Source organism: Neltuma alba, unplaced genomic scaffold (genome assembly GCF_004799145.2).
Source record: "Neltuma alba isolate B1F8T4 unplaced genomic scaffold, ASM479914v2 tig00003893_pilon, whole genome shotgun sequence".
Classification (NCBI taxonomy): Eukaryota; Viridiplantae; Streptophyta; class Magnoliopsida; order Fabales; family Fabaceae; genus Neltuma; species Neltuma alba.
This window is the reverse complement of record NW_021633470.1, coordinates 1-23,593: the sequence shown is the minus strand read 5'-3', so window position 1 is coordinate 23,593 and position 23,593 is coordinate 1. Positions and strand designations below refer to the sequence as shown.

General features: G+C 37.6%; 5 protein-coding genes and 1 non-coding gene across 6 annotated transcripts; 2 read left to right on the top strand and 4 right to left on the bottom strand.

Annotated features, from left to right (window-relative positions):
- Positions 1-1,616: 1,616 nt before the first annotated feature.
- Positions 1,617-2,226, top strand: LOC114742971 (nuclear transcription factor Y subunit B-5-like). Its single transcript, XM_028931201.1, has one exon. The coding sequence runs from the start codon at positions 1,617-1,619 to the stop codon at positions 2,031-2,033; it is 417 nt and encodes a 138-aa protein (XP_028787034.1). The 3' UTR covers positions 2,034-2,226.
- Positions 2,227-5,069: 2,843 nt separating this feature from the next.
- Positions 5,070-6,416, bottom strand: LOC114742930 (uncharacterized). The gene is made up of 2 exons (XM_028931158.1): positions 6,249-6,416; positions 5,070-5,643 (listed from the first exon to the last, which is right to left on the bottom strand). Exons 1-2 carry the CDS (start codon positions 6,351-6,353, stop codon positions 5,557-5,559), a joined length of 192 nt encoding a protein of 63 aa, XP_028786991.1. The 5' UTR covers positions 6,354-6,416; the 3' UTR covers positions 5,070-5,556.
- A 547-nt stretch (positions 6,417-6,963) lies between these two features.
- LOC114742973 (small nucleolar RNA snoR137) lies at positions 6,964-7,107 on the top strand. The gene has a single exon (XR_003739939.1). It is a non-coding gene; the product is annotated as a small nucleolar RNA snoR137 (small nucleolar RNA).
- A 916-nt stretch (positions 7,108-8,023) lies between these two features.
- LOC114742931 (protein SIEVE ELEMENT OCCLUSION C-like) lies at positions 8,024-10,768 on the bottom strand. Its single transcript, XM_028931159.1, has 7 exons — positions 10,581-10,768; positions 10,385-10,495; positions 9,864-10,309; positions 9,592-9,704; positions 9,367-9,494; positions 8,755-9,243; positions 8,024-8,684 (listed from the first exon to the last, which is right to left on the bottom strand). The coding sequence occupies exons 1-7, from the start codon at positions 10,749-10,751 to the stop codon at positions 8,085-8,087; spliced, it is 2,058 nt and encodes a 685-aa protein (XP_028786992.1). The 5' UTR covers positions 10,752-10,768; the 3' UTR covers positions 8,024-8,084.
- Positions 10,769-13,004: 2,236 nt separating this feature from the next.
- Positions 13,005-15,582, bottom strand: LOC114742928 (glycosyl hydrolase 5 family protein-like). The gene is made up of 4 exons (XM_028931157.1): positions 15,174-15,582; positions 14,245-14,492; positions 13,641-14,161; positions 13,005-13,549 (listed from the first exon to the last, which is right to left on the bottom strand). The coding sequence occupies exons 1-4, from the start codon at positions 15,576-15,578 to the stop codon at positions 13,125-13,127; spliced, it is 1,599 nt and encodes a 532-aa protein (XP_028786990.1). The 5' UTR covers positions 15,579-15,582; the 3' UTR covers positions 13,005-13,124.
- Positions 15,583-18,367: 2,785 nt separating this feature from the next.
- LOC114742959 (E3 ubiquitin-protein ligase RGLG5-like) lies at positions 18,368-22,405 on the bottom strand. The gene is given in 13 exon segments (XM_028931188.1): positions 18,368-18,905; positions 19,006-19,062; positions 19,198-19,381; positions 19,497-19,624; positions 19,748-19,853; positions 19,921-20,000; positions 20,390-20,487; positions 20,644-20,757; positions 20,854-20,994; positions 21,080-21,164; positions 21,692-21,801; positions 21,804-22,008; positions 22,304-22,405. Coding segments are annotated over 13 exon segments (1,401 nt in total). The 5' UTR covers positions 22,316-22,405; the 3' UTR covers positions 18,368-18,824.
- Between the last annotated feature and the right edge of the window lie 1,188 nt (positions 22,406-23,593).

Genomic DNA, 23,593 nt, shown 5'->3' with positions numbered 1-23,593 from the left:
TCCCAAGACATGGAGCTACTATATCGTGTCAAACGTCTTGGAAAAAGGTTTAAATATTTTGTATGTTTCTGTTGTCAAGTCAAGGCTCTAAATTAATATTAGATTGGGGAACCTCATACTTACAAAGTACATTTTACACGTGAGCTTTTTTTGACATGGGACTCTCAAACTTACACAGCACACTTCAATTCTGAGACTTGCCAATGTAGGGGTAATAACAATGCACCCCTTTGATATTCCCAGTAATCTCACATCACCGTATTTCCTTCAGCTTCTTGCTAGTCAGAATACCCATAAAAACACAGGAGCTCATACTCAATAAATGACTAGCTTATTACGTGGAAGAGTGTTTTAAACTCATGAACCCTCTTTCATTTGTGAAGCTTTTTGATGCGAAACTCTTGAACTTGTAGGTTAAAAGAGTCATTTAATTTTAAACTGCATATACAGTCAAATACGGTGGTCCGCAGTTAAAATTTGTGCCATTGTTGGAGCGAAGAGGAGAGGCCGTAATGCCTTTATAAGCGACGGCAGAGTCACAGCGATCCTTTTTAGAATAAGAATCCATCGACTTGTCAATTTCTCGTCACCTGCAAAAACCTGGTCTCATTTTGTTTGTGGCCAACAAACCCTTGCCTTAATTTCTTATATGCCTGCATTTTTTATTTTCATGGCTTTTCGTGGTTATAGATATACGCTATACATCTCTTACACTCCCAACTCTGCTTTTTACAATTATTATTATTATTATTAACAAAATTTTAACTATCAACACAGTAAACCACGTAAACTTAACATATAATTGCCCATCCCACCCGATTCTTTCACAAATAATGACACATCTAAAGATCTTATATAAATAATTTACATAATAATTAACACCCCGCCGAACAGTTGGCTGGCTGTCGCATGAAATGATGTGAACTTGAATGAAGCAGATGCCACTAAAATAAAATAAAATGAAAAAATTACTCTCTCGTTTTTTTAAGTTTTCCCGGTGACAGGTCCAGTTAGAATCCACCTTGAAACAAGAAAGCAGCAGAAAGAAAAGGAAAAGAAATTGAAAGTTGGAGCGTTCACCTAAGAGCGCGCGCGCGCGCGCACATATTGATGTACATAACACACAAAATTTGTTGAACTGTAAAGATTAAAGAATGGAGTACCGTAAAGAATCGTCTTTTCAATATGTTGATGAGGATGCTGGCCGCAGAACTGGTAATCAAATAATATGTTAAGAACAGCTAAGAGCGACCTCATTGGTGGACTTGTGGGTTAACAGTACATCCATTGATACACTCACCTTGCCTTGTTGCATCCCACACCTCTCTTAAGGGCTACCTCTTTAATTCCTTCCCTCTCTCTTCAACCATCCCAAAAGCTCTCTCACCCTCCAATCACCACTGGTTTTTCTCCAGTGGACTCTGTTGCACCATCAGATCCCACCATTATTTAAGCCGACCACGTCCCCATCTTTGGTCAATCAAAAGGAAGAGTCACCTATCACATATGATAATAATTACTTGAGTATGTGTGCGTCTTCTGTTTGTTATGTATATATACATGTACATACCCGTCTGGCAAGTCACTTAGTTTGATCCTGGGAAAGTTGGGAGCCGATGGAGAACGTTGGTGGAGGTTCGTCTTCAAATAACGACAACAGCGGAATCAAGGAGCAAGACAGGTTGTTGCCGATAGCGAATGTTGGTCGGATCATGAAGCAGATACTGCCTCAGAACGCCAAGATATCCAAGGAAGCAAAGGAGACCATGCAAGAATGCGTGTCGGAATTCATAAGCTTCGTGACAAGCGAGGCGTCGGAGAAGTGCCGGAAGGAGAGGAGGAAGACGGTGAATGGGGATGACATATGCTGGGCCTTGGGCACGCTTGGTTTTGATGACTACGCTGAGCCACTGAGGAGGTATCTGCACAGATTTAGAGAGTTAGAGGCTGACAGAGCTAATCATGAGAGGGGAAATAGCCCTCACGACAGGGATGACCTCTTTCACACTCCCTCCACAGGAATCAGGCAATGATAGTTGTGTACTACTTAAAATCAATTATGTTCAACGAAGCTGTATGTGTCGGAGACAAGCAGTAAGTAGTGACTGAGAGGGAATGTAATAATTTTCTAGTCTGATTAGCCTCATCTCAGTTAGTGGACAACAGACGTTTTCTTTGTTTAGCTTCTTCTCTGGTCTCTCTGGTCTCTGAATACATGCTTCCAATCTTGAAATATTTTCTGTTAAATTAGTTATGAAGTTCAATTTTCTTTGTGTCTGATTGTTACTGCTTAATTTAATATATCCTGTACCCTATATTCCTTGCTGTGATGATCAATTCTGGGATTTTTTACCTGCTGCCATCCTGATTTTTTTTATTCAAGAATATGCATTCATTCTGCAAGGTTCTTCCGAGTTTGGCAGACAGCTATCATGATGAGTTGGATCTCAGCTTTTAAAGGGAGAATCTAATTAAGAACTTGGTATCAATTGAATCTGGATTTGCTTTGGTTGTTATTCCGTCAGAGTTGCATAAATATTCATTAAATTAGATGTCAACAGCATATGACCCAAATTAAAATAGGCCAAAAGGACAAAAACAAGAAAGGGGGCTTTATGCGTTTAATTAGATCCACTAATCGTTGGAGCCCTGGTCGAATTTCTGAAAATAGGGAGGGGGAAGTTGGAGATTAGACAGAAACCCGTTTTCTTCCTCTGCACTAGAATAGGGTGGTTGTTAATACTGGATATGCATGCTCCGATTAATTTGAAGTGTAGGGAATAGAAAACCATTCCGTCTGTGGTTCAGTGCTTTTTCCAGCACTTCCACTGATCACATCATACGGAAGTATATGATTCTCGCGTTTGCGGTTCCTCGTACGGTAACTGAAGTTCGCACTATGCTACGTTGGGATGTTGCCAGCAATAGCTGGCCCAGTGTCCTCCACGCAATAATCAATACTACTATATGCATAGCAACGTCACGCCATATATATCTATATATATATTGCATTCCAAACAGGACCACAAATCCCGTTGCCCACCATTGACTTTGCTGCTCAGTCTAATTCTGCTGCAACATTTCCATAAACTCCGTATTGTGATGTAATGTATGCTGAGTCGTTCGTCACGTCTATAGTTATATGGGTTTTAACCGACCACGTTTTGCGAGGAAATCCGAGCTCTGCATATTTCTTCATGGCTACTGGCTAGTGTGCTGAGAAACTGGCACTTGGCAAACGTTGCTTTACTGGTCTGCCTGCGGCTATCATATCCGCATGTTCTCTGGTTTAGCACCCCTTATTATTGAATTAGGGTGTGTTTGGATGAAACCAAACCGTGGTTTGGAAAAGTGATTATGGAGAATAGATTTTGGGAAAAATAGATTCTGATGTTATGAAAAAGTGATTTTGAGAAGTGAGAGTGTTTGGATAGTTGTTATCAGAAGCACTTTTTATATATACAAATTACTAAAAAAAGATATAAGTTAATATGATAATTACAAAAAAAATAGATTTTATGATATATTTTAATTTGAAGGAATAAAATTGTTAATAATATATTTTTTATTAACATAATTAATAATACATAAGATAATATAATTAATAAATAATTAATATGTATATATATTTTTAAAATATAAGATTAAATATGATTATAAAAAAATATGTTTATAAAAAAAATAACAAGATACATATCCTATAAGCTCTCACACTCTCCCTTTTTTCTCCAAAAGCAAAAAATTTCTGTTTTTTCCAAAATCACGGTTTTGAAGCCAAAACCACGGTTTGCCCAAAACCAGTGGGTGTTTGGGTGACTTATCACTCAAACTATGGTTTGGGTCTCCAAACCATGGTTTGGGGTGTCACCCAAATGGGGCCTTAATCTCAATTCTCCAAATTTAAATGACCTGATTTGACCAAAGTATCTCTGCGGAGATTCACAATAGATAGCTCATGAAACCATTTATGGGGATAATTAAGATATGATTTACAGGATCACAAGCCACTTGCAGGCGTTCCATTCCTCCACTTTAAAATGATCCTCGCTACAACAATAAAATTAACATCCCAGTAATGACTATTTATATCTAATTTGAATAGTTCAAATTTAAAATTTTTAATTAATTATTTTTTAAAAGAATGATATTTGAGATATTATCTCTATTTTAAATTTTATACATATTAAAATAATTATTTTGAATATATAAAAATAAAAACAAAATCAAATTCAGATCATTTAAATAAAATATGAACGGTAATATAATAAGCTTAAGATGCTTATCATAATAATGAGTACTAAAACTGATTCCTACCATTAGATAGTGACATTATTTAAATATTTATCCTCAAATTTTTAATTGAAAATAAAGAAACCCCAGCATTTTTAAAGATTCTATCTATAATATTAAATTTTATTGAACAATAATAAAAAAAAATCAATAATAAGGATATAACCGGATTGTGGTCGGACTAATCTCAATTAAAATAATATTCTTTAAACAATCCATATGGGAAAAATTAGACAAGATTTATTCATAGATACTCATACATGCCCAACTATATCTTGTAATATTTGTTCGCATCTGCCCCATACATACTAAACTACCATAATTTTATACATGCTCAACTTAAATACCAGATATTGGCTATCACAAATCACCAAAATTATCAAATATGTTAGATTGACTGTCCAACTAAACTAGAACGAGCTTTCATGATTAGTCAGAACTACCAATAAATCATCAAATATATAATAAAAACCAACCAAAACACAAATGAAAACACATAATAAGTTAATAACATAGTTTTGAGTTATTGAGGGGCGGGGGAAAAGAAGATAAAAACCAGTTCTGCCTGGTTTTCCTCTATTTCTCGCCAGTTTTTGACCAGGTCAATTTTTCCCTAGTTCTGATAGATGTTTGGAATGGACCAAAGGCCCGTTTTTGGTCGAACCGGCCAGTCCAGTTCTGACCAACAATACCTCGGCACAGCCGTGAGAGTTCCTAGCCTAGTTACCCTGACATAACAAAATTTAACTAGGCGAACAACTACATTTAAGAATCACAAATCACAAATACCACCAATAAATTCTTCTGCGAGCACTCAAACATATGGCTGCATTAATGTCATCGCCATAAGAAAAACCCAGCACGTCAAACATTTTCTTAACAGCCAGTAGAATGAAGACACTTGCCTTTCAGACAATTCAATACATGATCTGCTGCCAAGCCAAACTTCGATGAATAGACTCTATACAGGAAATTACCATCACAACTAAAAAATTTTTGTTGAAAGAGGCTTTATCACCCACACATATCGTACTCACAGCTGAAAGGAAATGAAATGCAACACGCGGCCATATATTCCAATGAGTGATGATGACGAGCAGTATTTTATGAAATGGGGTCTTGTGTCAATGACAATGATGGACAGCCACCACCAGAATAGAGTTGATGTGGTTATAAGCAAGGAATTGTATTTGAGCATAACATTGCATTGGAAAAGCACAGAGCAAGGGAAAATACAGAGAAAATGCCAACAAAATCACATCATATTCATGCAAGGGAGTCCTTGCTGGCCTGCTCCCGCAACAATTCTTCTCTCACTCTTCTGATCTCCGCTTCCTTCTCCAACCTTTCTTTCTACAAAAGAAAATACAGAGGCAACTTTTGAGGGATCAAAAGAATTTAATCTCACAAGCACAGCCGTAAAGATTGTCGCACATCTTTCTGAACTACTGTAAACAGAGTAAATGATGAGATATATATAGAAACTTTAAGTGAAATGCAATAATTTGACACAAATGGGCAGATCAAAACTTGGCTCTATAAAGGTTACTTTCCCCATACTCAAAGGTCGAGTTCGAAAATTTGAACGTAATTTTTCAAACATATGGAAAAGCTAAGATAACGAAGCACCATAGAAAAGGCAATTAGAATAATTGAGAATGTCAATATCCGTAGTTCACATGATTTCGAGGAAAACAAGTTCATTCGATCTAATTTTAACTTGCGCATCAAATAAGTGGAAACTAATCCGGAATTACGGATGTCACGGATTAATAACATACAAGATGCCCAAATGCAAAGAAGAACAAATGAAAACGGCACGATTTCTAGGGTTTTCCGAAGGGGACAATCAATCGGAGAGTATCAAATAAGAGCTGGAAATATGAAAACTCGAACGAGTTAAAAGAGGAGATGCATTTATTAGAGAGGCAAAGAAAGGGTCAAGCAAAAAGACAAACCTTTTCGTCCTGTCGAAGAGCGATCCAGACATGGACCTTATCCATAGACTGCCAGAATAAGAAAGCTCCCAGCGACATTGCGAAGTACGTTGAAACCTTCACCATCTTTCTCTGCTTTGATCGGTTTCCCCTCTTTCGCACCACCGCAGGGCTTCAGATTGTCAATGGCTAAAACTCAATCGAAAAAACCAGAAGAAATCGGGGGACAAGAACACGGCATCGATGTGGATAGGGTCATCCCAAACATTTACCCGAGTCCGTGGACCATGGGGCATGGACCCATGGCCCAAAAAAGGTTATACTAAATGGCATTATCGTTAATATGACAACAAATAGAGGCTAATCTCGAGCTGGGCTTGTTTTGCGCTCTCTATAAAGTGAGCCGAGTACCCCCATAAGAAAACCCTAAGCCGGGGGATGGTAGCCTGGTATGTGTGAATGGGATGGGGGTAGGGTTTCGAGCTCTGGAGCCCCTTGAGCTCCTGGTAAATTTAACGTAGTTTTTTTTTTTTTTAATTTTTAATTGAACGATTGCTTTCGATAGGCGTTGCGTTCTTCTGTTTGTTTTGCAATTGCAGAAGGACGCGTCAACGAAAGCGTAAATCAAACCCAACAGCGGCCTCATTCTTAAAGCAACTACGAAGTGATTAACGCTCGTAGTTTATGATATGGTCGTGCTGTGCCATTCTGTTTTTTGGGTAGTAGTTTTTGGATTGTTGCTTCTTACTGGTGAACTCTCCCCACAAAACAGTGGGAGATGTTCATGTTTCCGAAGCATAGATTAACAGTGTTGCCAGTTTTAAACAGCTTGGGGCAATTCTCTTTAGCTGCACCATGCTACCTGTCTCCTGGTACATTCTTGTTTATATAATCGCGGTATTTTAATCCCCCGTGTGGTAAAGACGTCCAAATCTGGTGCATTCCCATATAAATTGCGAACTTGATGCATAACACATTGATTAAGTTTCTGATTAGATGCAGGAAAGGCGTCCAAAATCTAGTGCGTTATCATATAAACCCATCCATGCGTACATTTTATTCAAATTGCAAAATGAAGCGAAAGATCGATGGATGAGGCATCTGGATTAGGTCTGCACGAATCACTAAATCAAATTAAATGCCCTTTCTCATATCTGGTTTTCTTGATCTAGCATCTCTGAAAATGAGTAACAACTCCCACCAAATCTGAATTAAGATGTTATTCGCTAATGTATAATTAGCTAATAAATTTTTATGTTTCGAAAGGAAGTTTACAAATTTGTCCGAATCTAACATGTTCAGGCAAAGGGTAACACATGCGATCATCAAAATTTCATAAATGCAAGCAAAATCAAAAGCACGTTCTTGGTGACATGTTCCTCTTCTCTACTTCAATTGGAAGTCCAGGCTTGGACGGATTCAGGATCAACACTAAACCACAAAAACACAAGCAAATATAGGGTTCAGGGGATTGCATTATAAGATATATAATGATGTTTTGAAAATTAAAGCTATATAAAGAGATTTAAATTTAAATATAAAAGTTTTGAATTTGTTTTCTGTTACTAATAAATACATCAAGGCAAAAACCAATAAAGGTTGGTCCAAGTGGTAAGCGGTTTGGTACCGTTTAAGCGAGGTTTTAAGTTTGAGCCTCAGCGTATATAGAAATTTTTGTTGGGAGACTCATCCACCGCAGCCAGATACGCGACCCAGGTCGGATTTAGATGTAGTCGGAGCAAAGTTTCGATGAACTGGGTGGCCAACCTAAAAAAAATACAACAAGACAAAAAAGACATGCATATATTGACTTTCAATCCAACAAATGGCAGGCCCGTTCAGAGTTCCTTTCAGTTTTCACGCGTACACAGCATACTTCTTCATTGGACGCTTGCAGACATCGCAAACAACAGTTCCTTCAATCTGTGCTCGAGAGGAATGAACCAAGTAAGAGTGACTACAAGGCCCTTCGACACTTGGAGGTTGTAGGAAATTCCTTATCGCATCCACCAGTCCCAATGTCTCCACATTATCTCCCCACTCTGCATATTTGTCCAAGCATTCCATTATCTGCCTTCCTTGAAGCCTTATAATATCACTTGAACTCCCTCTGCCGATCATCACCCAACCTTCATTTCTCTCATTCATGTCTAGCAATGCAGACAGGTCTGCTAGCACTTGATCAGAACTTGTCTGTCTGACTTTGGACCTTCTCATGCTCTCCAGTCGAAGCCAAAAGAATTGTGATTTCGTGAAGAGAAGTGAATTGCCGGGATTATATTCAGTGGCAAGTGTTTTCATTATTTCTTTTACACGCTCACCTGACTGGTTCGTTCCAACATATATGGTTTCCAGCTGCAGACCTTGTCGTTTGAGCTCCTCTATTTTATCATTGAATTGTCGAATCCACCCCAAGTTGTCACTTCCATAGAGGCAGAGATCTTTGCCTTCTTTAACCTGATACAATGCAAAATGTTAGTGCCTTTCATTTAGTTAGAATTAGGTCTGAATCAGATTCATGTCATACCCAATAAGCAAGCAAAGGGTTTATATCATCTATCAGTAGCTTCATTGTTAAATTCTCATCTTGCCAGAGCTCTGCCTCTTTCGATGCTGAAAAGGGATAAGCTCGAGGTCCCCATATTTTGATCATATCAATTGCATTAGAGTTTATAACCTTGCCATTTGAATCTAGGACTACCATTTGGGGCTCTTCCTTGTAGTTCCATTCTTCTTTGATATACTTCACCACTGCTGAACTGAGTAGCCTTGGCTTTCGAATAGCATACCAAGGCAAGAATTCTGATAGAATTTCAAAACTGGTTTCTTCAGTATCAATCCATCCATCAGAAGATGGAAGGGGGATCCAGATGATCTTATAGCTGTCCCTCAACTCCTCATTCAAAGGATGATCACATGTTTGTTGAACCAGCAAGAGTGATTGCTCCAGTGTGAGCTGCTCTGGTTTTGAGATCAGCAACACAACAATCTTTTTTTTAAGCTCAGACACACCAATCTGTTGTTGAAGAGAGATTCAAAATTAGGAAGTATTAGTTCCTGAGCAAAGTTGCTTTTCTTTGTTTAAAAAAATATTTTAAAAAAATCTGAGGAGACAAATGAGTATGAAAGAACAAAGTACTTTTTCTTGTGTTGAGCAATCCTTTAGTGGCAGGTAGTCCTTCATTGGAAATAATAAAGTGAGAAATTCTTGATTATCATTTTGGATCTCATCAGTGAGACTCAGTAGCCTGTTATGCAAGTTTCCACCTAAAAATTCAAGCCACAGTGCTGATATTAGCGAACATAGCAGGCTTGATAAATAAATGCCCCCATCATAAGAGGTCTTGTGAAGTTGAAAAGTAACCTATTTCTTGGTGACACAAATCCACCTCCCCTTTGAGAACATTGTATATGTTGCTTAACCTATACGCCAAACTTGAAAGCTCCCAAGCCGCAAGTATTGTTGAATCTGAATACCTGAAACAACTAAATACATCAAAACAGCATTCCTAGTTCAACCTAATCTGTTAATTTTGATTATCAAATAAACCTGATGAAATTATGCAACTAACAGCATTTTCTATGTTTAACATAATTGATGTAAAAGTCAATTGCAGGGATAGAAGTAGAACATGCACTTGCTCATGTTTCTTGGTTGTGAACTCCGTGACTTGAGAAAAGCAAGTAAAAATGCTTCTGGTGATCCAGTACACAGCTATGTAAATATGAAACTCTGTTACATGGAGAATGTCGCTGTCCTGCTTTGCATAAAGAATTGGGAGAGACTCAAACTTGATGATGCACTTGGCCACGTCCATCATGGTCTTAACCAACAAGCTCAATGCCTTAAATCGAGGTTTCAGTGACCTTAGGTCCATGGGTAGCTGCTTGAGCCTTGTAACTGAGACCGCCAATGCATTGGATTGGTATAACTGCACAAGTCCACAAAATTCACCATATTTTGCAGCAAAAGCAGCAATAACTAGAACTACTTTAGCATCCCATCTGTAGTTCTCTAACAAATCAAACAAACCCATGGTTTTTGAATTGATGTCACCTTCCACAGAGCATTTGGACGTTATCTGCAAATCAAATTGAAAGAAAAAGTTATTATTTGTTTTGCTGGAGCTGCATATATACGTCAATATAGCTGATACCAGGCATGAAACTTTTCTGATAATGCTTCCCACTGGTTCAGTACAACCAAGTAGTTCAATTTCGCATATATCATCCTTTGAAATGGAGGTAAAATGTAAACCCGGAATCCCCTGAAACAAGAAAAGAAGCCACTTAAGATCGAAACTTGAGAACTTAAGTATATTCTTGTATATGAGAGGGCTTATAACGCTATACTTGTGTCGAAGAAGCATGAAACATGATGTTACCCACTGCATGAAGCATTGTCTCAGAATCCAGCCAACGACCATCTGGATCATGTGTAAGGAGGAGCCTTTTCATCAAAATATCATCCTGTATGGTTGAATTTGAAAGCAAGCAGAGAGATTGGCTTTTAAGGAGATCCATGGTCAAAACAACGGAGAACTATATCACAGAAACATGGTTTAACGAATTGCTTGAATGTTCTACTCGTAGACATCCTCCTGTTATATTATATGCTTACGTGAAGGTCAAGCAGGCTGATATTTCTTCTTTTTTGCTTTAACAGGTTATGGTGCTGACTGGGGACCATCATTCTTTGTCTGTGCTATATCAGTCTCAGTCATCGCTCTTACTGATGAGGGTAAAATAAAGGCGAATGTTTCTGATCTAAGCTTTTGCTTTTTCCTTCCTCCCTTTTTTTATTCTTGGACTTCAGGTTCCTTTGGGTCCACCCATACAAGTGATCACTAATTAAAGAATTTCGACCTAAGGAAGTAACCTATTAAATTTGGGCATTTTCAGGTTAAGAGTAAAATAAGATTGGTGAAAGGAATATCGAAGATGAAGAGGATGAAAGCGTTACTTTTGTCATTGATTTTTTTTTTTTTTTGTGGGGATATGCTAATCATTGAATAATTTACTATATATGTTTACAAATACATCGGCTTGTAGCTAAGTCAAACCTTCGTTCTAATAAATAACGAACTTTAACTGTGCACGTGGTGAAAAGAAACACTCTCCGTTTTCTTACTCTGCATATTTTACATCAGATTCTTGCTTCATCAGTTGTAATTGTAATAGTTCTAATTTATGGCTGAAACTGAGAGAGATTGTTTGGTAATAAAAGTAAAACCATGCTGATCAGTAACCATCTGAGAGAGGCAAAAGAGTCTATGAAGAACAAGCACAGTGCGCAAAAGAAAAGTATAAAACATTCTATTTGAAAGAATCCCTTAAAGTGTGTGTCAGTCCGGGTAAAGTGGGGTTCATATAGTCTTGAAAATCGTACTTTCGAGATACTTATAAATCAAGAACAAAATCTTCTAGATCACCTGATTCCCTAAACATACCAATTTCTTTTGCCCCTTTTTCACCGCAAAACTAAAAGAATGAGTAGAGGAATTGGTGCGCAAGATGTTTTTCCATCGCAGAGAGATTACCATTTCAATTCAACCTAACTCAGGTCCATTAATTTAGAATGCTAATCGGTCAAAAAAGACTATTGGTCGGTCTGTCTGCTCCTGCATATTTTCTCCCCCTTGGACTACCATGCGCCGTGATAAAGCGCGAAACATGATTATTCTTAGGTCCCATAATTCCTTTAGTTGTTATTTTCAATTTCCTATTGAGGGCTGATAAAGGAAAGGGCACAGACACAGTTGAGATGTAAGTTAGTAGTTGAGAAAAAGTAGACAGCGATGAGTGTATATTTCTATAGTTAAATGGGTATAAATTATGAATTATATTTGATTAAATTTATAAATTTTTATACTAACGAAAGTCATCTTCATCCTACATCTGGCCTCCATACACGTTTTTGCCCACCTTACACTTTTTTGCAGATCTTGTTGGACATACTGTTTATTTCTTAGATTCTTAAATAATTAGTCTGGTACGGATTTAGTTTCTTATAACGCAGTAAATCAATATTCAAATTTTTGTTGGAAAAAGTGACCATATTTAGTGTCAGACAATGAATAGGATTGTCTCCAATAAAAATGGTTATTAAAAAAAAAAAAACTAGTCCCATTACATATAGGTTTTCTCAGAAGAGTGAATATCAGCACCCTTAGAAGAGAATGTAACTTCGCTTCTCCTCTGCTCTTGGAGCACTAGTAGGTCTTGTTATCTTCTTTTCCCTTGTTGAGATCTCTGAATGTCCTCACCCCGCTTTAAAAAACGGAACCAAATTGCAAATCAAGTAATTAGCCACCCCGGCCCTACTAATTCAACTCCGGTGACCTAAATGGAGCTTTATTTTTTGGGTCAGAAAATGTGCGTCAAAGGCCCTAAATAGAACTTTCGTAAGTTGCGCCCATCCCCATTGTTCCAACATATCCATAGCCGCTCTAGGACTATTCATCAAAGCTCGTCTATTTCAGAAGCTCAATAGCAAAGGCCCACTATTAAAGCCAGCGTCGTTGATCGGACCTTATCTTGTTCTTCCATATAAGTATTTTCAAACCAAGTTCAAGGGTGTCTGGATTCCATGCTCACAAGATTTGAAGAAGCCACTGAACTGAGCGTTTTTAGATTTAAGGTGCCATCTCTTGCATTGAAGCCTTTGAGATTGGGTTTAGAATAGGAGAAGCACCTCAAGGAGGTCATACAAACCGTTCATGGTTTCGAGAAGATAGCGACAGAGAGCGCAACAGAGAATTGAGCGAGCAAGGCAACTTAACAAATGATCTGACCTTGTTATGGTCATGCCATATAAATCATTGGTACGGGACAAAGAAAGAGCAGATATTTGAAGATATTATTAAGATTACATTATACTGCTATTAATTATGGGGTTTAACCCCTTGTGCTGTCCACGAATTTGAACCATTGACTGGTAGGGTCACATGTTGAGTCGGTGCTCAAACATTTGCAAGCACTGGTGACAACGATGTTGTTGGAATCCACGTCCAGACAAACGGTGGAATTGTCGCTGACTTTTGATGACAGATGCATCTTAGAATCTGATATCATTTCCCACCGAGAGTCCGAATCAGAGCATGTTCCTGCCACTTTTACTGCCTTCCCCAATTGCCCTGCTTGCAAGCACAAGTTTCTTCCCTTCACTGGCACAATCCGCTGGTTTGTGTAATTCCAACCTTCAGAATCTGAGCAAGCCCCCAACGCTAATGGTTCAAGCCCACCAGACTTTCTTGAAACGCATAGACCCGTCAGTGGATGGAAAATCACTTGATGTGGACTACCTCCTGAAACTCCAGGCCCTGCATTTATTATCTCATAATCATTATAGAAATAAAACTTATTGACCTTCTGCAATTTATAGAATAAAAAAGGAGGAGACTTGAATATGACCTCGGAAAGGAACCTGAAGAGAAGAGATCCTCCGCAAGAAACCTGGATTCTTAACCTGGGCCCACTCTGCGTCAAGAACTCCATAATTCTCGGTGGTTCCCGGGACTCCTTCTCTGTAGTAGTAGCTGCCAACCAGAGACCACAGGGCCCAGTCGAAGTCAAGCTCAGCGGCGAGAGCCATGAAGCAGTGAAAGTACCTTATGTCGTTCAGGTTGGAACCTGTCAGGTCCATCCCGAACTCACTGAAAAACAGTGGGAATCCTTGGCCCAGCAAGAACCCTGAATGGCTCATCACATTTCCGGTTATTTGTGCACATGCTTGGTTTAGGTTTGTTGATACCCAAACCTTACCATTTGTGAAGCCGTACCAGTGAGCCTCGTACACTAGTTTCTTGCTGAATGTCAGAGTCGGTTTTCGACCCCCAAGGAACGACAAGTCGGTATCAAAACTTAACCCTGACAGAATCACCAAAACATCAGGGTTTGCCGAATGCACCGCCTCTGCTCCTCTTTGCATGTACCTGTCGTCGCCATTGTTATCAGAACAGGCATGACAATGAATAAGAATAAGGAGGTAGCCAGGTTAATTCTTAATGGGGATTACTTGAACCAATCGGGAACGTTTTGTCTGGGGCCTCGAAGCTCATTTCTCAAGCTCATGGCAACTACATGAGGAACTCCACGGAATAAGGTGGCCATCTTGGTGAGCCCCTGCACCCAGAGGTCAGGGTCGAAATGCTCGTCGCCGAAGAAGCCATTCCCATCTGTGCTGCCGCAGCACCACCCTGGGTCGGTCCTGTGATTGTCCAGAATCACCATCACGTCGTTGTCCCCGAGGTTTTTCACCACCGCCTGAGACCACACGCACAGACATTATCATTCCCATTGTTCGCCGCTATGTTCATGTTACACTCCTCGTCAATGTAACACTTGTCGCCATCAGTATTACTCTCCCACAATTGCAGTCCATCAGGGCAATCCACTATATCAAAGAGTTTTCAGGAAAAAAATGTCCCCCCACAATTCATTTTCCTCCAATTATTTAATGCTCATACAAAACTACTTCATATTTCACAGCTCACACTCATATTGATGTTTAGGGTGGCGTATACGCACCACATGCATCACTTTCAAATTAGGCACTGTGTTTCCACTAAAATTTGGACGTTTACACCGACACCACATAATATATATCAACACACAGATATATATCTTTCTTAGTTTCTTTCTTTTTTTCTAAACAAAATTCCTGCAGGTTCTACTGTATTTACAGCTAAATAAAAAAAAGTAATAATCTTCAAGGTCATGCGAAACAGCTTTTGTTAGTTGGTTAGGTGATGAAATGTATCCAGGCAAATATATAGTATCTTGTCAATGCCAGTCAGACATATATTCAATACGATATCTAGATTGAAAGTGTTCGGAAAAGATGCCACCTGGGCCATTTTTCCAATGTAGTTTGACTACGTTCGAACCATAAAGAAAAGCCGCGGAAACGTCCAATAAATAGGTGGGTGGTTGGTGACGATTTACCTGGAAAGCTTTAATGAGGGGAAGATCGATGATGTCTGGGTTTTTGGCTTGAACACCGGCAATGGCACCGAGCAGGCCAAGGTTCTGAAACGAACGTCTCACAGTGAGAGAACCCAGAGACTCATTTGTGACTAAATAAATTGGCCAAGTGAGCCTAACGCAGTTGAATCCCATGGACTTGATCTTCTTGGAGATAACATCAAGAGGCTGTTTATGGAGTCCCTCGGCCACCACAGTGTCCAAATGAGACACCCAGTTCACACACGCAAGCTTCACTCTCCCTCCACCCTCCTTCACCACCCACCTCGATTCTGTGTACAGTGCTTCACCGCTCACGGGCTTCATTGGGAATGCCAACACAATAATGAAAAAGAAAACGAAGACGAAAGAGGATAAACTCCCCATCGCTGGGCTCTCGCTCGCTAGCTATGTGAGAGATTAATGAAGAATGAGCCCGTGAGTGGCATTTTATAGTAAAGAGAGATCACAGATCAGAGATCATTGACGTGGTGTTGTGCTTTCTGCTGAGCTCACTTAAAGGCTGTCTTTTACTTGACTCGCTCATCATTGCTGCACTCTTGTCACTTTTTAGTATTTTCTTCCTTTTAGCTTTGGGCCATCTAGATTTTCTTCCTTATTATCAATTGCGGTACTTTATCTCATTTTCTTTTTCAGTATTTGGGTAACACTGTTTGCTTTTTGTGTTGCATCTCACACAAACTCGTCAAACTTACGGCACAAACGCGTACAAAGATACGACACAAACTCGTACAAAGATGGTAAAGTCTACCAAAAAATCGGAAAACAAAATTGTACTCTCTCCCTTTTTCAATATAAGCAATATTTTTAAAAATATGTCTTAAATGCTTCCCAAATTTTATTGCTTTTCTTAATATAATAAGAAAAATGTAATCATGTTCCAAAAGCTGCTTATGTAAAAACGGAGGGAGCTAGTGTTTATTGAGAGTGTGTTATTAACAACTAAAATGCGGAACTAACATCTAGCAAATGATCGAAAACTATTAAAATAAATTTAATAGTATCTTTGGTCCTTAATATAAGATCTTGTTTGATTTTTATTTTAGTCCTAAATATAATATTGAAATCCATTTTATGTCTCATATTTATCTATATTTTTTCAAAATAGTCCTTCTAATAATAGTAGTTCTAACCAATAAACTTGATTAATAAGAATATTTTAGAAAAGACAATATATATTTATTACAAATAACTAATTTAACTTATTTTTTTAGTCTATTCAAATTAGTTAATTAGCTTTTATATCTAAGAAGTGAGGTAGTATTCACTTACTAAAATCTGTTGATAAAATGATTTTATAAAAGTACGCGTCACTATATTTAAATAAGTAAACTAAAATATTTTGATACTTAAAATTAAAGATATTTATTGCTTATTAGTACAATAATTACATATTGAATGTTGTTAAAAGAATCCAAATCAATGAAATTTAAAAAGTATAAAAAGGGGGCAAAAAAAACAAAGAAATAAAGAAAGCGTCATATCACAAAGCCACATTCTAGCCATAGAAAAGTCGAATGATGAAAATTGAAACAATACTTGAAGAAGACAGGCTCCTGATAACAGATATGGCTTTTACTGGCATACCCGGCTGTGATTACTTAACCATTATATTATTAAGTAGATACAAATTCACCGATTCGTCAAGCAAGATGAACGTACCAAAAACCAACGTATAATAACGAAAAGCATGCAGTTGTCCAAGTGAAATCACAAATTTTGATAACATTGTTCCCATCCGTCCCGCGTTCGCTCTTAATTAGGCTGTCATGTGTAGAGCGCCCGCTAACTAGTACTACCACACGCAAATGCCATTCTCAAGCTAAAACACTTTTCCTCCAGATAATGATTGACATTTTTTTGTTGGCTATTTAAGTAACAATACTTCTTCAGAATCTCCATAAAAAAAAAAGTTTAAAATTACTAAATTTTAAGTCAGTTTTAGTGACAATATTTTAATAGGTTTTGACAACACTAAATTTACAAATAACAACATATTTTTATTAAAAAAATTATTTAAAATTTAGTAATTTTAAATTTTTTACGGGTTTCTTCCTTTCTTTATCTCAAATAAAATTACTACCCCAATAAAAAAATGACTCGTTTGGTTCGGAGTTGTTTTAGGATTCATTGTGAGCTTTGATCTCATTACCCATGTGATGACGCGCTTTATAAAGGCCTTTGTAAACTCCAAGCCTAGAATCATATTGGGGTTTTGGTGAGTCACATGATAGCTGTTTGGTTAAGTGGTGAGAGTTCAAATAAGCTCATTTAAATTTAAATAAGTAATTATAAAGCATGTTTATCCTGTTTGAGTAATTTTTATAAAATCATAATAAATTGTGATTTTACTTTTTCACTGTACTCTTAAGATAAACACCAAGGAGTAGCTTATGCGTTTAAAGAATGCCGATCAATCTTTATCAACTAAATTTTTTCCAATCTACCCTCTCACACTCTTCTGAAAATCTCTCATCAAATGATTATATTTAATAATTTTTATTAAATTCATGCATTTTTTGTAATTATATATCCATAAGTGATTTTAATAAATGAAAACCAAACGTAATTACAATTCTTAAAGTCACTTATAAAAAAAAACATCTAAACAGAAATCATAATTAACCAGCATTATTTATAGCCGGTATCACTTATAAAATTCATGATGACTTAAAATTATGATAGTTCATTGCTAATTCAAGCGGGTACTTGACGACATTACCAAAAAAAAATTTTTTTTAACCTATTAGCATTGAAAAATTTCAAAATAAATTGAAACAAAAATCATGTTTCAAATAATACGTGGGACAATTATCCCATTTCAAAACAGAAAGAGTAATGGGACCAACATGATAGGGATTTAACTTTGACATAAACGGATTGAGCGATGCGGCCGATAAGCCTGTGACTAGGTGATGCATGCGAAGACGAAGACTGACACCAAAACGACAAAATCCCTTTCGCAGTTTGTTGCACTTACCATTTGTCTTTTCAATCTACATAGAATTCACGTCCATCAAGGTTCAAGAATGCAACTTTTTCCTACGTTTCAGTATCTGTTCAGTTCAGGAGAAAATTAATATGAAAGTCCAATCTTGAATAGTGAAATTGGTGGCATGTGTTCTTCTACTAGATCCTGACATGTCTGGTTTTAATTTGGTCATGCGAGAACTCAGAAATTATGTACAACCGATTAAAATCGAATTGAATTTACAGCACACGGATCTAGTTTTTGATGCAACAATTCAAACTCTAATCCAAACGATTTTACAAAAGCAGACTCCATGAGGTCGAAACGACTAACACATATACAGTGGACATGGCCCGCCAGCATCAGGCATAGATAATAATACACTCTTCGTGCTTCAAAATTGTAAATTCAGTTTTGCGTTTCGAGCAAGAACCATATCCATCAAGTTAAAGACCAACTCAGATCTCTTTGCTTCTCCAGGCCGCCTCGAGAATCACTTTATGGCCTAAATTATTGTGCGGACACAACACAGGTTATCTGATCATAAAGTTTCATAGCTAACTCAATAGTTCAGGGCCACTTCACTTGCCAAGGATGCAAAGGCTACTGCCGCTGAAAGAGTAGGTTTGCAGTAACGCAAACTAGAAAAGCCTTATTCTGGTTTGAATTGTGCTCCGGCAAATGGGGCAGAGTTCAAGGTCTTCTCCACATTCACAACAAGTCTGCCGTGTCAAGAAATACAATGGAAATTAGGGAAGATTAATATGTTAGTCCTCCTCTTAGCACAGCCCTGAATTTGATAATCTATAAGCATGTAATTACCTGATGCCCACAACCAAATGCCATATCTTTCGGGCTGGTGAGACAAATTGGACAAACCTGCAGTTAATAATGTTTCCCAAAAGATATCGCTTAAAATGACTCAGAATATGGTCATGATCATAATATCAAGGATAATACGTCTTGGAAAAATGTGAAAGAAGTCCCTTAGGTTGGAGAATATGGTCTTAATACCTTATTATCATACAAAGAGTTTGAGGATGATTCTCCGCTAACTCCAGTATCATATCCAGTATATTGAGGCGTTCTCTGCTGAAAACTACTTGAGCGATAAGATTTAGTACTGCTGTTAGAAGAAGTCCTGTCATAAAGAGGTGGGGGTAGAGGAACCCTGTCTGGTGAGTGTCCTCTTCGTGCCCTACATTATTGATGAAGACATGAGAGATTTGTTGGTTCAGTTGTCGCCTCAGTATTCCATAATAACAGGCAATAGGTATCATTCATGTTCGTCTTAATGGACATTCATTTATTACCCAAGTAAGCCCAGCTCTAAGGTTGCCTTGTACTGAGAAGGTATCTCCATCAAAGCTGAAAGAGCAAAATCTGTCTCTTTTCTGGCTGAACTCACATTCCTTGACATTATTTCAGTGAAATTCACAAACTACATGCAGCAAGGAGATATTCACAGTTCAGAACTTTAATTCAAAAAGAATGTGTCAAAATTACAACATATATTCACATCAAGGAAATAAAGCAAAAGTGAATTACAACATATATTGATTACCTGAAAATTATCGAAGGTCCGAGCAGGAATGTTGTCGTCAAATTCCTTCATCATATCCCACGGTCCATCTCCCACTCCCACCAAAACTATTGATAGGGGATATTCACTGCAATTTGATGAAGAACATAAGAATACAGAGCGGTATTCCTGAGGAGAGATAACCAAAGACTTACCTTGCTTTTACAATTGCATCAATTGTTTTTTGTTCCTGTGGACTTAATTGGCCATGCTGTGTGTCAACGCTTCTGGTCACCTGTGGTAATATTCTGAATATCAATTTTCAAAGTCCCAGCATAACAGAAAAAGGGGCCATGCACTTAGTGCAGAGATTAGTGCAGTGTTGCACATCTCACAATCGATGGTAGGTTTTTTCTTTTCTACAAGATACATGTGATAGATGTGTATGTGTAATACAATGAACTGCACCAAATGACAGCATCACCAAAGCAAAACAGATGAAATTCCGAGGTCAGAATACAACGAAAACATTGTAGTTTCTTCACAAAAGATGTTTGGATTCACATTTAGCCATTTACTAGCTTGCATGCTGATAGCGTGTGATACTTTTGATGGCTGATGCAGAGATAGTCTGTGCAAAAGCGTATTTCTCAAAAGTTCGAAATCAGAATCAGATTTACTTACCTGTCCATCAGCAATTATGAGCAAAACATGATATTGGCCATTGCTTTGCTCAACTATAGTCGTAGCCATTTCAATAATAGGGGCAAACGAAGTTGGTCCTGTCAAATGAAAGCCTTAAGTTATTCTAGGCCTCAGAGAATTTAAGTGATATACTACCTCCAGTGTTAAATATAAGATCTCATTTATAGACTACAAACGAAGTCTTATATTTAGGAGCGGAGGTAGTATATTTTAGAAAATGGTGGCGGCAACACCTGCTAGTCGGAGACGAGGAACAATTTCTCTGTATCTTGTCAAAACTTCTTCAAACCCATTGCAGTATTGCTCTTCAGGATAGAAACTAAAGATATCTTGATCATGTGTTGATGCTGACGGGCCAAAAAGATAAGAAATATAATTAGGTCTGCAATTTGGGGAAACAAACATCTTTAATGGCAAGTACATAGATACAATAATGACATTACCATCTCCAAATCCAAAACAAGGAATCAAGTTATCTTCATCAAATGCAGACAAAGTTTTCCCAATAATTGAGATTGCTTGCTCATAAGGATTTTGACCACTTCCAACGTGATGTAAACTCTTTCGGTTGAATGATAACTTTCCTGAGTTTCAAAGTAGACATTTAGTGTCAGTGTCACAATTCACAGAAAAATAACCAAGCATCAAAATGAGAATAAGTGATTATACCTGTCCACTCATTACTCTTGGTGAAATCAATGCCAACAATGAGATTAGAAGATTCCAGACCAGCATGTTTAAGAGCAGCAGTAACCTGCATCCAATAACCACATCATTTGACCAGAGTTGTCAGTATGTCAGGAGATACCAAACTAAATTATATAACATGCACATGCAAATTTTATCAGACGAGTTGAAGTCATTGAAAAGATGCAGCCAATTCTATCAGTATAAGTCTATCACACAGTCTGAAAACTAAAGGCTTGAAAATAACAGGTGATACTTCTCACCAATATTTTAAGCAGAACAATTTACGCTTTACAACATCTCTTTTGACTTAAATAGAATATACTGGTTTTTTTCTTTTACTTTCTGTTATGTTTTGACCCTGAGACTGGAGCTTTCATTTGAGACATTCACATAACCTCTTCAGAAAATTATGAAGACCGGCATTAGAATTGCTAGCGGTGGATATAAATTAATCAATAACAACCAGCCAAACAGAGGCAAAAAAATGAAAGAACGGTTGACATCAGACCAGATCATATGCCTCCCATGCGAGACACAAGTCCAATAACTGGTAACTTAACAAAATCACAGACACAGGGCAACAGAACTAACCTCGTCAAGTGAGCGATAATCATCAGCTATTCTTGAGTATCTCCTATCCAACCTCCTATTAGGCTGAGACGTCTGTGACCCATACTCGTAAAATGGAGAGGTGCGCTTGGATGTTGAGGTGCGTAGTATGGAATTTGTGGAGGGCGTGGTGATTGCGTATATCCATGGCTATCCCATCTTGAATAAGAAGGCGCAGACCCATACGACGACCCGTACCTCCGAGACTCCTCTTTCGAACTCTTGCCTCCCATAATCGACTCCTTCAGAATAAAACCCAGGAAACACAAAATGGCAACCAAAGCTGTCCAGGTTTCCAGCTGCAAAGCCATATTAATATTCAAGTCTCCTTGAAGATCAAAACAGAAATTACGAAGAACAAGGGAAAGCTAAAAACTTTGACCAGCAACATTTAAAAGGAAAGATAATTTTCTGGGAAACCCCAAATTAATGACTGGTAGAGCGAAACTGCGAGGTGGGAAATCCCAACAAGAAAAAAGAAGACCAAAACAAAGCTGACATGCAAGAGATTGCCGTTGACTGACTCAAAAATACGCCGACCAATTCAACGTTTCGGCAAAAAGTGAACGAGTAACTTGAACAGTTTTTTCATACATCCAGGTGCATTGATTCAAGAAGAATTGCAAAAAGTTGAGAAAGAAAGGAGCACGTTAGGAGTTAACGGTTCAAACAGGCGGCCTAACTTTTGCTTATTGCCCAAGCAGAGGGCAATGGGTGAAGAAGGGTAATGGAGACGAAACAGATGAGGTCAACCTTGACTCGTCTTAACTTTCTACCAATTTAAATCAAGTGGTATGCAATTATAGAATAATAAATATAGCTTCCCATAGAAAATCCGAACTGCTTCATCAGAGGATCTTATATACATTCCACGGGAAAATTTCATGTCAACAGGTAATTGGTGGATTTGGAGAAGTTTAATACTAAATATGAAGGTCGCTGCTAAGTAAGCATTATCATCCTTCCTCGTAATGCAGGTGTAAATACGTAATAGCGTAGACGTCTCCGACGCCCGCAATCTGAAACTCCCAGGAAGATTACTCGGCTCAAAAGTCAGTTCTTTAATATCTAGAAACACGAATACGCTTGTCAAGTCCGCTAATAATTGAGTAAGGAGTTATTGCATTTGTATTACTCACATTCACACCGTAGGGGAGACTCGATTGATTTGTAGCTTTTAATGATTAGAATTTACAAGATGCACAACACTCTTTGCTTCTTGGAATTTAATTATTGAGTTGATTTTAATCATAAATATAATACTTATTTTTTATATTTATCAATTTTTTTCAAATTATTTTTATCAATAATCCGTCAACCATAACTAAATAGAAGAGAGAATGAAAATATTAAAAAAAATGATTATGGTGTTTTGAAAAAATATGTCATATTTCTTATAACTAACTAACTTACCTAACTTACTCAATCTAATCAAATTAGTTAAATAGGTTTTATATTAAGAAATAAAAGAATATTTCTTTTCAATGAAAAAACAAATACGCACGAAATGATAAAATTCAAGTCCGCTTTCTCTCTCTTTCTCTCTCTTTTTTTTTCTTTTTTACCACAAAGTCCCTAAATTTAATTGGGCATTTGACTAAGTAAAATATGTCCCGTGAAACTAGCCTCCTCGGCAAATTCCGGGCATATGTTGGGGTCAAAAAAGGCAAATTCCGTGTATAAGAATCTTATACGATAATTAATCTATCTTGCTTCCATGATTAGGTGATCACGATTGGCCAAAAAAAAAAAAAGGTGATCACGCAACTTCTTTTGGTGCCTGACATGTTTTAATATCATAGGAGGATAAGCTAATTAAATGACGTTTTGAATTAAAACATTTTCTATTTACGATTTGAGAAGATTGACATAAAGTTTCAACTT